This window comes from Equus przewalskii, chromosome 13 (assembly GCF_037783145.1).
Source record: "Equus przewalskii isolate Varuska chromosome 13, EquPr2, whole genome shotgun sequence".
In the NCBI taxonomy this organism is placed as follows: domain Eukaryota; kingdom Metazoa; phylum Chordata; class Mammalia; order Perissodactyla; family Equidae; genus Equus; species Equus przewalskii.
The window spans coordinates 88,596,717-88,610,525 of NC_091843.1; the positions used below are offsets into that span (position 1 = coordinate 88,596,717).

General features: G+C 39.5%; 1 protein-coding gene across 4 annotated transcripts in view; it reads left to right on the forward strand.

Moving 5' to 3' along the window:
- ANKRD31 (ankyrin repeat domain 31) overlaps positions 1–13,809 on the forward strand; it is a 174,520-nt gene that overhangs the window by 116,754 nt on the left and 43,957 nt on the right. For all 4 annotated transcript variants that reach the window (XM_070571633.1, XM_070571629.1, XM_070571632.1 and 1 more), the window contains exons 14-17: positions 329–1,850; positions 2,386–2,556; positions 7,131–7,268; positions 8,377–8,519. In XM_070571633.1, the coding sequence (XP_070427734.1) occupies positions 329–1,850; positions 2,386–2,556; positions 7,131–7,268; positions 8,377–8,519 (1,974 nt within the window). The remainder of the gene's footprint in view (positions 1–328; positions 1,851–2,385; positions 2,557–7,130; positions 7,269–8,376; positions 8,520–13,809) is intronic.

Here is a 13,809-nt window from a genome sequence, read left to right on the forward strand (position 1 = left end):
TTGTCTGATTATTTTAAAAGTCTATAAAAATTAAATAGATTAAAAACTATTATTATGTTTAGTAAGATTATTAGTGCTAAAATACTAACAAAAAGAAATTAAAATGTATAGCAGAAAATAAAGGTTAGTACACATACTGAGCCTGAGTCCATTACATTTGCCTTTCTTCTATTAATCTACTTTTCTGAAATATCAGGTTGTACATACCCTAGCGGGCCCTGTGGTTACATCAAATTGTAAAAGTGAGTGGAATGATGTTTGATTAGAATGAATCGAATGTAGAACTGCAGCTGAAAATCAAAGCTAACTGTATGTTTTGTTTCTATAGAAACCGAAACTCAATTCCAAAAATTGTGTTGGGTTTGGTTGTGATGAAAATTCCAACAGACAGAAGCCAGAACATGTAAAAGTTGATGAAAGAAGCAAAGAAGTTTTGTTTGTAAATAAAGAAGATGTATATGAACATTACCAAAAAGATTCCAAAAGCACGAAATTTGGTAAATCCAAGAATAAGCAATCAACTGTTAACCAAATGTACTCTACAGGACTTAGAAAGGACAATCTCCATAATGTCACAGCTCCCAGCACAAATGTGTCTAAAGATAAAGGAGGAAGAAACACACGACACAAAAGGACTCAAGTGGATGATGCAATCCAAGAAAGCAATCCAAGAAAGACAGTAGCTGTCTCTTCTTCCAGAAGAATAAACAAATTGGTTGCTCAGCAGCAGCATATTCTCCAAACCCTTGATGACCTTCCAGAAGAGTCATGTAAACTTTCCAGCCCAGCTCTGTCAAGCCTGAAAAATGGATTAGGTAGCAATATCGAGGCTTGTTCAGTTTCCAAAGAGACACGTTCCCAGAGCCTGGATTTATCAGGTAATCAAGAAATCAAATTCTTTGAATTAGAATCCATTGACCAAGCTGAAGCTCTTTCTTCCTCAGATTTTTCTTTACATAAAGAAATCAAGTTACCACTCGTTACTGCAGATCAGCCATATACTCACCAAGAACAACAGTGCGTTAGCCCTTATAAATCTCCTGAAAACAGTAACTCAGGTCAAAAAGATGAGACCCTTAATAAGTGGGAAAATTCTTTCCTATCTTTTGTAAAGAGAAGTTTTAATAATGATGATGATGATGAGTGCTGTACCTCTGAGAAGACTGTGACATCTGAAAAGGTGATATGTTCTACAGATTGGAAAAACCACTATAATTATAAAGAGAATATAAAAAATAAAGAAGAGGATTTTCAACAATTTTTGCCCTCTGAAGAGCATTTTTCACAAGAATGTGAGTTAAAAGCAGGCAGCCTAACTGTACTTCCACAACAGGAAGCTGTTAATTTTTCTGATTCAGATAATATAATAGTTTCTGAACATGTTTCAAATTATGAGCAGTGCATATATGGAACTTCTTTTGATCGCTCATGTGGCAATCCTGAGCATTCTTCCCTGGCTTGTACAAGAACACTTTCAACACATGAAGGTTCGAAGTTGACTAGCCATGTGGAGCTTTTCAGAAGGCCTCAGGATCGTAGCCCCAGCGCACCAAGTCCTGTAACAAAGGAAATAGATACATGTCCTGTGGGAAAGGTGAATCAGAAAGAAGACACTGAAAGGAGTTACACTGACAAAGCCCAAAAAACAAGTTCCTCAAATGAGCCTTTGTCCACAGTTGTTCATTCTCAAGTAATAGAAACATCTACAGTTGAAAAGAAGAGACAAGACCTTCTAGAGAGCAAAACCGTGCATAATATAGATGTTCATTCCAGTGACAATATGAACAAAGAATTGTCCGGCATCTCACAACTTAGTCAAAGAGAAGAGAAGGAAATTTCTCACAAACCAGGTATTGGTCGTACTGCTCGATTTGTACACGTTTCCTATAGATTTACTTATTTTATAGAAATTTCTGACTGATTCCGCTCAACCTACGCCCAAACTGACAAGATGAGGAGGTGCAGGCTATGATCTGGGGATACTGCTAATTAGTTAAGTAATAGTGTTGACTTTGAAAGTCAAACCATTGTTATCAAAGATGGTTGCTCAATTGATGTTTACAGAAGTTAGGAAACAGTGTTTGTATCAATTTTTGTTTCTTTTTAATATAGCACTTATTTAGTATCAGGAAACCTAACAACATTTTCACAGCAAGAAATTGTTATCTCCACTGATGTCAACAGTTCGCTATATTCCCATCAGAATTGCATCCAGGACACTTTATTATGTAAAAATATTTTTAAAGCCTTCTGTTTCCTTACAGAACAAAACAGGTCCAGCTTGTAACAGAAACTTGGAATAGTTACATGCCTGGGCTCTCTTCTAGCTGTGTAACCAGCAAAGAGAACTACAACACTGATAACTTCAAAATGTTTGTTTTTCAGATGAGGAGTTAACTAATAATATCAACGGAGACAGAAGCACTGTAAGAAGTTGTGAGGAGAAAAAAGAGAAGGCAGATTCAGAAATTTACATGCGTATGAATATCCAAGAACACAAAAAAGTTCGGAATTTCAGAAAAAGACAAAGTTTCTCGAAAGCTACCTGCAGCCAAGGTTCGTATTTGTGTACTTGTGTAGTAAAAGTTCATGTCATCAGGCCCAGCAATCCACTCCACTACAGCGAATTGTGAAACTTTCAGATTTGCTGTTTATTTTTTTCGCCATTCACTAAGATTATTTCAGCTATATTTGTCGGATGGTTTTACTGTAAAGCACCACTTGAGAATTTATTAGTTTTCAGTTATTCTCTTGTTATTTTTCTGCCTGTAACTTCTAGTTTGTTCTATTAGAGGAGGTGGGATAAACACCAGAGACAGCAGAGATGTTGAGAGGAGGCAGCAGGGCGAGCTGAGTCAGATCCCTTAGACCCCGCTGAACCTTTTTAACATGAGGGTGGTTAGAGATGCATAGCTGCTACTTTCCTTGTGTGAGATGAATGAACTGTGTATGTTTGGCAATATGGACAAGTCAGCCATTCCTTGATAGTTCTTGGAGCTAGTTCTGTGGTGAACAATAGGCTAGACACTTCAAGTTAAATGTTAAACACTGAAACGTTGATTTATCTACTGCCTAGTAAGAGGTGGGAAGGACAGTGGTTTGGGCCTTCTCCGTTGTCCTCCTTGTGTACACTGAAGCCTTTCTCACACACACCTCCTGTGGTGGGTTGATGTATCTACTGTCTAGTAAGAGGTAGGAAGGACAGTGGTTTGGGCCTTCTCCGTTGTCGTCCTTGTGTACACTGCAGCCTTTCTCACACACACCTCCTGTGGTGGGTTGAATGGTGGCCGTGTCGTAATCCCTGGGACTTGTGATACTGTCTTACATAGAAGAGTGAATATTACTGTCTGTAGAAGGAGAGTCTTAGCAGATGTAATTAAGTTAAGGATCTTGAGATAAAGAGATCATCCTGCATAATCTGGATGGGCCCTATATTTAATGACAAGTGTCCTTATAAAAGAAAGACAGAGGGAGATTTGAGACACACAGGAGAGGAGGAGAAGATGTCAAGATGGAGACAAAGGAGTGGTGTGGCCAAAAACCAAGAAAGCAGAGGAATGCTGCTATCCATCGGGAACTGGAAGAGGCAAGGAAGGGCTCCCTTAGAGCTCGCAGAGGGAGTGCAGCCCTGCTGACACCTGGGCTTTGCACTGCTGGTCTCCAGACTGGGAGATAATACGTTTATGTTGTGCTGAGCCACCCAGTTTGTGATGATTTGTTACAGCTGCCACAGGAAACTAATACTCTCCCCAGCAGCACTTCATCATACTTTAAGGCAATTTTTTGTATGCCCTTAATAAAGTGTGTCATTCCACTAGACTGTAAGCCCCTTGAGGCAGAGATAGTGTCTTTTCCTCTGTGTTTTCTAGAGCACAGTGTCTGAATAAATATTTACTTGATTAAACTAATAAATAAATTGAACTGCCCCAGAGGAACGAATTCCAAATATTGCCATCTGGTAATTTCCTAACCTGAGGCTGGCTTGCCTCTTGTTTATCCAGTGGGGAATTCAGCCAGGCCCTGAGCACTGCCACAGCCCCCTCTGTCAGCTGTGCAGATTTCCAGTCAGTGTTCTGGTTTCTCTTCATTCAAATATAAACAGCCAAAGATCAACAAAATTTGTGGAAAACCCAATAGAAAAGAGACGTCAAAGCAATCTAAACAGACCAAAGGAACCCAGAAGAAACACAAACAAGGCAAGAATCACGAAATATCTAAAACTTAAAAAAAAAATTTATAGAAAAGAAGGGACAATCAGAGAACAATCCAGAACTTAATGTTAAAATATATAATAGCATTAATTTTTAAAATATATAGATACCTATAGCAGGATTAGAAGGTAAAGCTAAGTCTCCTATAAAGAATAGAAAAATAAAAAACTGGTAAATAATGAGAGAAAAGATAATAAAATTGGAAGATCATTGTAGAATATCCAGAGAGAATAGTGAAAATAGGAGAAGAACATCATCAAAGAATTAATGCGAGAAATGAAGGTCAAGGGTTTCCACACTGAAAGGGTCCACCAAGTGTCCAGTACAATGAGCACAGCATCTAACTGTGAAATTTCTGAACAGGGCTAAAGAGAAGATTCTCAGAGTTCCAGAGAGGAAAAAACAGTTCACATACAAAGGAACAGAAAGCTGAGTATTTCCTAATAGCATTTTATTTTATTAATAAATAATAATATATTAAATATTAAAAATTATTAGTAAAATACAGTGCTCCTAAGAAATACTCAGCTTTAACTACAGTGGACTTTATGGGGAAGTTTCAGGTGAGTTTACCATGAGTACTAGTTATTTCCTTTCCAGTTTCTCCCAGATTTTGTCATTTTAAAATTTCAGTTAAATACGTAGAAATTTATGATGACAGTAACATTGAGTAGTTTTTGAGTTTTTGCCCCAAAATGTTTATCACTTGCCTACCTTCTTTGCTGCAAACACACCAGGAACAAGCTGTGAGGATCTGTGCCATGCACGGTAGCAGTGATTGGGAGAATTTTTCAATTTAAACTTGGGATCTGCAGGCATGCCATCTTAGATATTTTATAAATTTTAAATATATTCTCTATATATGGATATATAATGTGAAATACATATCTATTTTATATGTATATATATAAAAAATATGTCTTTATTCTTCTAGTAAAGAGTTTCTGAGTGCAAATTTCTGAAGGGCAATTTGTTTTTGTCTGGATGTCAGTGGAAGATAGACATGAGGCAGCAGTCTTCCCTGTGATTCATATAACCAAAGGATCCGTCTTTCAGAGAGTAATTATCTGTTCTTTTTCTCTTGCCCTGAAGTTCTGTGCCCGGTTGCTAGCGTTTAGGAAATAGGGCAGGGAAAGGCTCCTATGTTCTCCAAGCTTAGCTTCATCAGAGTCACCTGGCAAGCTTGTTAAAACAGAGCGCTGGGCTCTGCCCTCAGAAAGTCTGGATCAGTGTGTGTATTGGTTATCTGTTAGTGCGTAACAAATTATCACCAACTTAGTAGTGTAAAACAACGTATTTATTATCTCATAGTTTCTGTAGGTCAGGAATTGGGCACAGCTTAGCCTGGTCCTCTGCTCAGGATCTTTCACAGGCTGCAATCACAGTGTTGGCCAGGACTGGGGTCTCATCTGAAGGCTCAGCTAGGGAAGGATCCACTTTCACGCCTGTGTGGTTGTTGGCAGAATTCAGTTCCTTAAGGCGTGTGGCCATCCTCAGTTTCTTGCTGCGTGGGCTTTTCCAACATGGCTACTCGCTTCATCCAGACATGCAAGCTGAAGGTGATAGAGAAGTCTGCCAGCAAGATAGAAAATGTTGCCATCTCTTGTTACCTAATCAAGCAAGTGAAATACCCTTGGTGTTGAGGTGCTTTGTTGGTTAAAAAACGAGTTGTTCAAGAGGAGGGGATTGTACAAGGCCTAAACACCAGGAGGAGAGGAGCATTTGGAACCATCTTCAAGTCTGCCCTCCAGAGTAGGCTTGGGGTGGGTTGGAGAATTCACATTTCTGACAGGTTTCCCGGGCGACACTGATACTGCCAATCTGGGACTACACTTTGAGAACCGCTGGTTTAATGGATATTCTTTTCAGTTTCCTCACCCTGATCCTCAGCGTTGCCTTGCATCTCAGTCTGAAGCTTCTCTAATACAGTTTCTACAGAGAATAAACCTCCAGGTTCCTGGCTTGGGGATGGAGACCTGGGGTGAGAGGAACGGCTGCCAGGCAATTCAGGGTTGGGACGGGAACTCGGAGCCCCAGCTCTTCTATACATGTACTTTGTCAGTCTCCCAGTTTCCAGCCCTATTCCATGCACACGGTGTGTCGTGGTGCCTGATGCCCCAAGTGCTGAGTGCCTGGGTCAGAGGGGCTCTCTTCTCTATGATTCCTTTCCAGGCACTTGGGTTGGAGCATTCCCCACTTTGCCAAATCAGTTAACTCTTCTCCATCTGGGACTTTCCAATTCCCCAAAATTTGCTGAAGTCTTTGTCTTAATGTTATTTCCCCTTCTATTTTCTTTTTATAGTATTTAAAAAAATTTTATTATCAGTTTAGCATGGTTTTGAGTAGAAATGGGGGGGAAAACAAACAAACAAACATGGTCAGTCCACTATTTTTATCTCCAATTAGGTCTCTCTAACCTGTGTTGCAAGAAAAAGATAAAAAAGTACCTTTGCATAATGATGTACTGCATTTTTTATGAAAAAAACACCCCAATAATTGGCTGTAGTTTGGTTCTTGGGATCTTATCAGGAATACACCCATTGAGGTAGAGAATAGCTGTGGAAAGATTTTTATAAAATCACAGTTTGTTTTAAGAAAAATGTTATCCATTGCTAAAGGAGTAGTGAGAGCAGGATGAGTGTGGAACTGCGGCCAGTTTGTTTATTTCAGTCCCGCGTGTGATAGTGACTAAACAACTGCTCAAGTGAATTTGAAGTAATATGCTTAGGTGCCCTGTATTTGCTTCACAAGTTATATTTTAAAACAGTAACAGCAATGATAATATTAATTGATGTATGTTTCTGTGTAGTGCACCCACTTAGGATATTTTGAGGAAGTTGCTATGTATTTTCTAAGCTCCTTTATAATAATCAGCATTTGGCAGAAAAGAAGCCTCAGTTTTGCTTGGCAAATTTACAGAAATGAAAACAGCTGGGATCAATAAGAGGAATGCCAGAGGGGAAAGCCGGCTTCATTTGGCTGCCAGAAGAGGAAATTTGTCTCTGGTGAAAGCTCTAATAGAATCTGGAGCAGATGTGAATCTGCAAGATAATGCAGGTTTGGATTCTTTTAATTTTAATTGTGTTTATAATTTGAACTCACTGAAATAGATGTTTCATCTCTCCCTCCCCCAGTTTTGATCCTGGCTGATTTATAACTGCTAACTTTGAACAATCTTTTTTACAATATATTATTGTTACTGTTAATTTTTTTTTAAAGATTTTATCTTTCCTTTTTCCCCCCAAAGCCCCCATAGTTGCATGTTTTCAGTTGTGGGTCCCTCTAGTTGTGGCATGTGGGACGCTGCCTCAGCATGTCTTCACGAGCAGTGCCATGTCCACACCCAGGATCCAAACTGCTGAAACCCCGGGCCACCACAGCAGAGTGTGTGAACGTAACCACTCAGCCTCGGGGCCAGCCCGATACAGTATATTATTATTTAGTTGAATAGTAAGATTTATCTTGGTTCCCACCAGTTGCTAAAATAACCTTCTCCTTCGAAATAGTTTTTAACAGAATTTGGGAGTGTCCAAGGGAGTCCTCAGAACAGGGAGCCAAGGGGAGCTTATTTAGTGAGGCCTTAGTTCCACTACCTAACATGCGAGAGAAGGTGAAATTTTTCCCACTTCTGGTCCCTTCTTCTCTTTGCTCCTCTCTTTATACTCTTCCTTCTTTTCGCCCTTCCCTTATTTTTATTTTAAACTTCCGTTTTTAAATTGATCTAACGTTTTGCTCAAGCACAGAAGAATCTTATGTGAGGAATTTCAGGGGGGAAAACTCAAAGATTGATTGAATCAAATGTCATTTTAAAGAGAAATGTGCAAAGATAGAAATAGGAAAGTCAGACGTGATCTTAGCCTATTTTAATATCTGAGTTGAAACAAATTGACATGATTACTGTTTACTCCGGTCCCACTATATTTTATGTTCTGTGAGTCTTCTGTTTTGGCACTTGTATCAATAAATATTTTTGATGAGATCAATTTGTTTTAAAAAATGAAACTTACGGATTTAATGCCAAGTTTTCAATATTGTTTCTTATCTGATACTTAGTAGATACATTTGAATCAGTATAGATATTAATTCCATTAGTGCAAATAAACTTAATAATGAAGATATTACATGAATGTTGATTTGTAAGCAGAAATTTCTTTTTTTTTCTTAGGTTGGACACCACTTCACGAGGCATCTGGTGAGGGATGTGATGATATAATTGTAGAGTTGTTAAAAGCTGGTGCTAATGTTAATTGTGAAAATCTAGATGGAATTCTGCCCTTACATGATGCTGTTGCAAACAGTCATTTAAAGGTATAGTGCATACCAGATTAGGTTCCTTTTACTTTTAATTAGAAAAGTACGTGAAGGAAATGAAGATATTTTAAGCTGAAAACTAAAGTGATTCCTTAAAACGAATGATTTTTAAAACCTGCTTAAAGTGACAAATGAAGATAAAATACTGTGTATAGATTGGAAAATCAGTATATTTCCTGATGAATCATTTTTTCATTGTCTTCATCATAAAATTCATGTAAGTCAGAATAAAACGAAAGAGCTCAGAGTAGACACAGGTTATAAATCTAAAACATTCCATTTTTAATTGTTTTAAGTGATTTGTTGTTGTGCATAAAAGAGTCTAATTATAGTGATGATACTTGTGACAGCTAGACTCTTTAACTCAAAATTTCTCAGTGGGTTTGAGGTTTCAAAGAAATGGGTAAATACACAAGTTGCTTGTTTCCTGGAGGTTTGTTGTGTCTTTTTCGCCTTTGTTTTTCTTACTCAGGCAGCTGTGGTAAAAATATCATGAGAGGAAATTACTAGGGTCATTATTTCAGTAACCCTGAATATCAAATCTAAACCTTAAAATTCTTCAGATTTTAAACTCATCTTTTTGTCTGACAAACTTAGGAGAAAACTTTTTGTTATCAGTAGGCAATATAAACTTCAGGAATAATTATTGATTTTGAAAAATCATGAAACCACCACCAACAGCAACAGTATAAAACTAAGGTTCATATAAAAAATTCCTTGGATCTCTTACTAACACCTGTTTATCTGCCTCTCTATATTTTTAAGAGCCTCATGATTTCTGTTTAAAAAGTATATCCCTACCGTTTTCAGCCTAAATGTAGTCATGTAAAGTAATAGTATTATTGAATTTATGGATTGCAGAGATGAGAGGTATAAACTAATCATTAAGAATAATACAAGGCGGGGTAGGCTAATGGCCAGAGTGGCTTCTTTTGGCCAGAGAAGCTTTTTGGCTTCTAAGATGCCTAAATTAGAAAGGAATAGGAGGCCGGCCCCGTGACCGAGTGATTAAGTTTGTGTACTCTGCTTTGGCGACCCTGGATTTGCCAGTTTGGATCCTGGGCGCAAACCTAGCACTGCTCATCAGGCCATGCTGAGGTGACGTCCCACATAGAGGAACTAGAATAACCTACAACTAGGATATACGATTATGTACTAGGGGGCTTTTGGGAGATAAAAAAAAAAAGAGGAAGATGGGCAACAGATGGTAGCTCAGGGCCAATCTTCCTCACCAAAAAAAAAGATGAAGTCACAAGGTTATATGATCATGAAATGGAAGAAACCAAGCAGGAAGAATCATTAAAATGATGAACTTGCTAGTTCAGAGAAAAGGCCACTGAATTGAAACCACTTAAATAAGGGCCAAAATTTCATTGTGGGAAAATCAGGTTTTTGGATATTATCCTGAAAAATGTAATATAAAACAAAGAAAGTAAGGGGGTCCTCAGCACCACCCTTACATTTGGAAATTCGTTAGAAGGACTCGCAAAGCTCAGCATATAATTGTAATCATGGCCAAGATTTATCATAGCAATGTAGTGAGGATCCACAGCTGGATCATCAGAGAAAAGCACACAGGTGGAGTCTGGAGGTTTCAGTGTGAAGGCTTTATTATGCTGTCTTTCTCATAAGAGATCACACAGAGCTTCCTCGTCCCCCCACAATGAAAATAGAGCAACATACATGCGATGTTTCTGCCCAAGGAAATGCATTAGAAATTCAGTGCCCATGATTTATGCTGGGGGCTGTCAGGTAGGCACCCTTTGCCTAGCACACACCAGGATTCCAGACTCCCAGAACCATAAACCACATTGCTTGCGTAGACAGTTTAAGCACAGTGAGCTACTTTCATCAGTTAGGGATAGTTTTATATCATTGTGGAGTACTGTTCCCCAGCTGTGTGGGCTGTGAGTGCCCAGCTTCCCCAGCCATGTGGGACATTGCCCAGGAGGCCCACTTCTTTCTTGCCTCACCCAGATGACTGAGGTGCTCGGTAACACTCAGTGTGCACCCCGTGAACAGAGAGAGTGAGCCTTCCCAGACTGCTGGTAGGCAACACAGGAAGCTGGTCTGACTGCAGGATTTCAGGGGCCCACCCTAAAGAAAGCAAACAAGAGGCTCTCGACACCTGGCTTTATGGGACCAAGAGAAGGCATATAATCTTAGGAAGTCCCCCACCAACAGGGAACAAAAAGTGTGGAGCAAGCCCTGACCCCAAAGAAATGGAAATGGAAATCTATGAATTGCCTGACAAAGAATTGAAAAAAAATAATTGTTTTAAGGAACCTCAGCAGTCTACAAGAGAACACAGACTACTCAATACAATCAGGAAAATAATATATGAACAAAATGAGAGGTTCAACAGAGAGATAGAAATCAGGATTTCTTTGTCTACATAAATATTCATACTTGAATGTTCATAGCAGTTTTGTTCATTATAGTTGGTAGCTAGAAAGAACCCAAATGTCTATCAGTTGGTAAATGAATAAATAATTTGTTAAAAGGAACAAACTTTTTTTCTTAAAATCATCGTTATGCAGAGACATAAAGGAGACAAAAAGACAAGTCTCCTTTAACACTTGTCTACATACATTGCAGAATGGGTCTAACTGCCATTCACTGATAGAACGCTATTGACATCATAGCCAGCAAGTAGCTGGAATAAACTATTGATACACACAACAATATGGATGAATCTCAAAGCATCATGCTAATTCAAAGAAGCCAGACGCAAAAGACTATATACCACATGATTCCATTCATATGAAAGTCTACAAAAGACAGAATTTATAGTGATTGAAGCAGATCACTGATTGCCAAGGGCCAAAGGGTGGTGGGAAGGGATTGACTGTAGAGAGGCGTAACAGGTATTTTTTGTGATGATGGACTGATTTTACGTCATGATTGTATTAGTGCTTACTTTAGTAAGGCTGATTTCTTTCTTTAAACAGGTGAGCGGCCGATTTCTTGGTCACCTAATTTTTGCCAAGCTCTTTGTTGCTCAGGTCGGCCCCCTCGTGTTCCCTGGAACTCTCTCCAACTTCAGCCTTAGCCCTTCCTTTTTAGTGCCTTGCTGCCTCTTACTCTGTTATTGTTCTCTTAGACTTTTTCCTGTTGATGAGTGTTACTGAAAAACAGCTATTCAGGGGCCATTCCCTCTGAACTGAGTGCTCTGTGTCTTCCAGACTAATATATTAAATGAATCCGTGCTAATATATTAAAGGCCCAGACCTAGAGGAAGGCCTCATTTTAACACAGGCAGAGTAGTCATTATTAATATGGTGTAAGTTATGTTTTACTGTGTTACACTTTTTATTGTTATTTTAGAGTGTACTCTTTCTACTTATTAAAAAAGTCTACTGTAAAACAGTATGCCATGTTACAGAGGCAGCAGCCTCACACATCTTGTGTTTACTACATCTCTTGATTGCATTATTTTCTCTTGTCCTTGACTTAATCTTGTGTTGTTTTGTTCATCATGGCCCCTAAACTTACAAAATCCACTGCTAGTGTTGCCAGTAAGAGGCCACATCAAGTGATTCAACTAGAAACAAAACTAAAAGTGATTAAGGACTACGAAAGTGGAAAATCAGTGATGGTTACTGCTTGCCAGTCAGGCACGTCCCGTTCCACTATAGCTGTGATCTTGAGGAAGAAGAAGTGATGGAAGCTGTTAAAGGATCTGCTTCATCGAAGGCAGCAAGACTAACAAAAATTTGAGAAGAGGCTGCATCAGACATGGGGAAACTTGTAATGACCTGGATTGAAGACCAGACACGGAAGCTATCCCTTTCAGCACCATGATGATCACAGCAAAAGCAAAAGGTTAGTTTGCAATGTTGAAAGAAGAGGCTTGACCCTGGCTACAGTGAATTTACTGCCAGCTCTGGGTGGTCTAAACAATCCAAGATTCGTTACTTACTGCATAATGTGAAAGTGAGCGGTGAGTCTATGAATGCTGATGTGAAGGCAGCTGAAGGATTTTTGGAAACTCTAGATAAGCTGATTGTGGAGGAAAATTACTTACCAGAGCAAATATTCAATATGGATGAAACCTCCCTGTTCTGGAAATGGATGCCTGAAAGGACTTTCATCCATATGGAGGCCAAGTCAATGCCAGGTTTCAAGGCTTTTAATGACAGGATAAACAGTCTCACTCGGGGGCAATGTTGCAGGCTACAAACTGAAACCCTTTGGAGGACCCCAGGTCCTTCAAGCATATCAGTAGGCACACACTGCCAGTGTACTACAGGAGCAAGAAGAAGTCATGGATGACCCAGCTCCTCTTCCAAGAAGCCCTCCTGAACTGCTATGCCAGCGAAATGGAGAAGTACTGTTTGGAGAATAACATACCTTTCAAGATTTTGCTTATTGTTGATAATGCTCCTGGACATCCTTCTTTTATTTGTGATCTTCATCCCAGTATCAAAGTGGCATTTCTCCCTTCAAACACCACCTCTTTGATCTGGCCAGTAGATTAAGGAGTTACAGCAGCCTTTTATAGGCCTTAAAAGGAGGATCTTTACCCAGGCTTTGCTTCAACTGAGAAGATACTGATGCAATTCTGGAAGGATTACAACATCTACGGCTGCATCAAGAACCCTGCCTGGGCTTGGGGTGATGTCACCAAGGAGTGAATGAATGGCACATGGAAGAAGACACTCAAGAGGTTCGTCCGTGACTTCAGAGGATTTGCCAAGGACGAGGAGGTTGCAAAAATCAACCAGGCTGTGGTTGAGATGGCAAACAACTTACCCTGGATGTGGATGAGGATGACGCTGAGGGGTTCCTAGCGGTGGTTCCTGAGGAACGGACTACTGAGGAGTTGTTGGAATTGGAACAGGAATGCATCGCTGAAAAAGAGGCACGAGAAAAGGAAACTGCAGGAGAAGAAAAAGAAGAACCCCCAAGAAAATTCACAGTGAAGGGTTTAGCAGAAGCTTTTTCAGACCTCAACAAGGTCCTTAAAAAAATCTGAAAACTTGGACCTCAACGCTGAAAGGTTTTCATTAATAGAGAGGAATGTTCATGGTGCGTTATCTGCTTACAAGCAAATCTGTAATGAAAAAAAGAAACCAAGCAAGCAAAGCACCATAGACAGATTTCTGAAAAGAGTGTCGCCTCCTCAAGAAGAGCTTCAGGAGGTGTTCCAGAAGAAGGCACCGTTATCATAGGAGGTGACAGCTCCATGTGTGTTACTGCCCCGAAGACCTTCCAGTGGGACATGATGTGGAGGTGGAAGACAGTGATATGCAGGATCTGGACTCTGTGGAGGCCTAGGATAAAT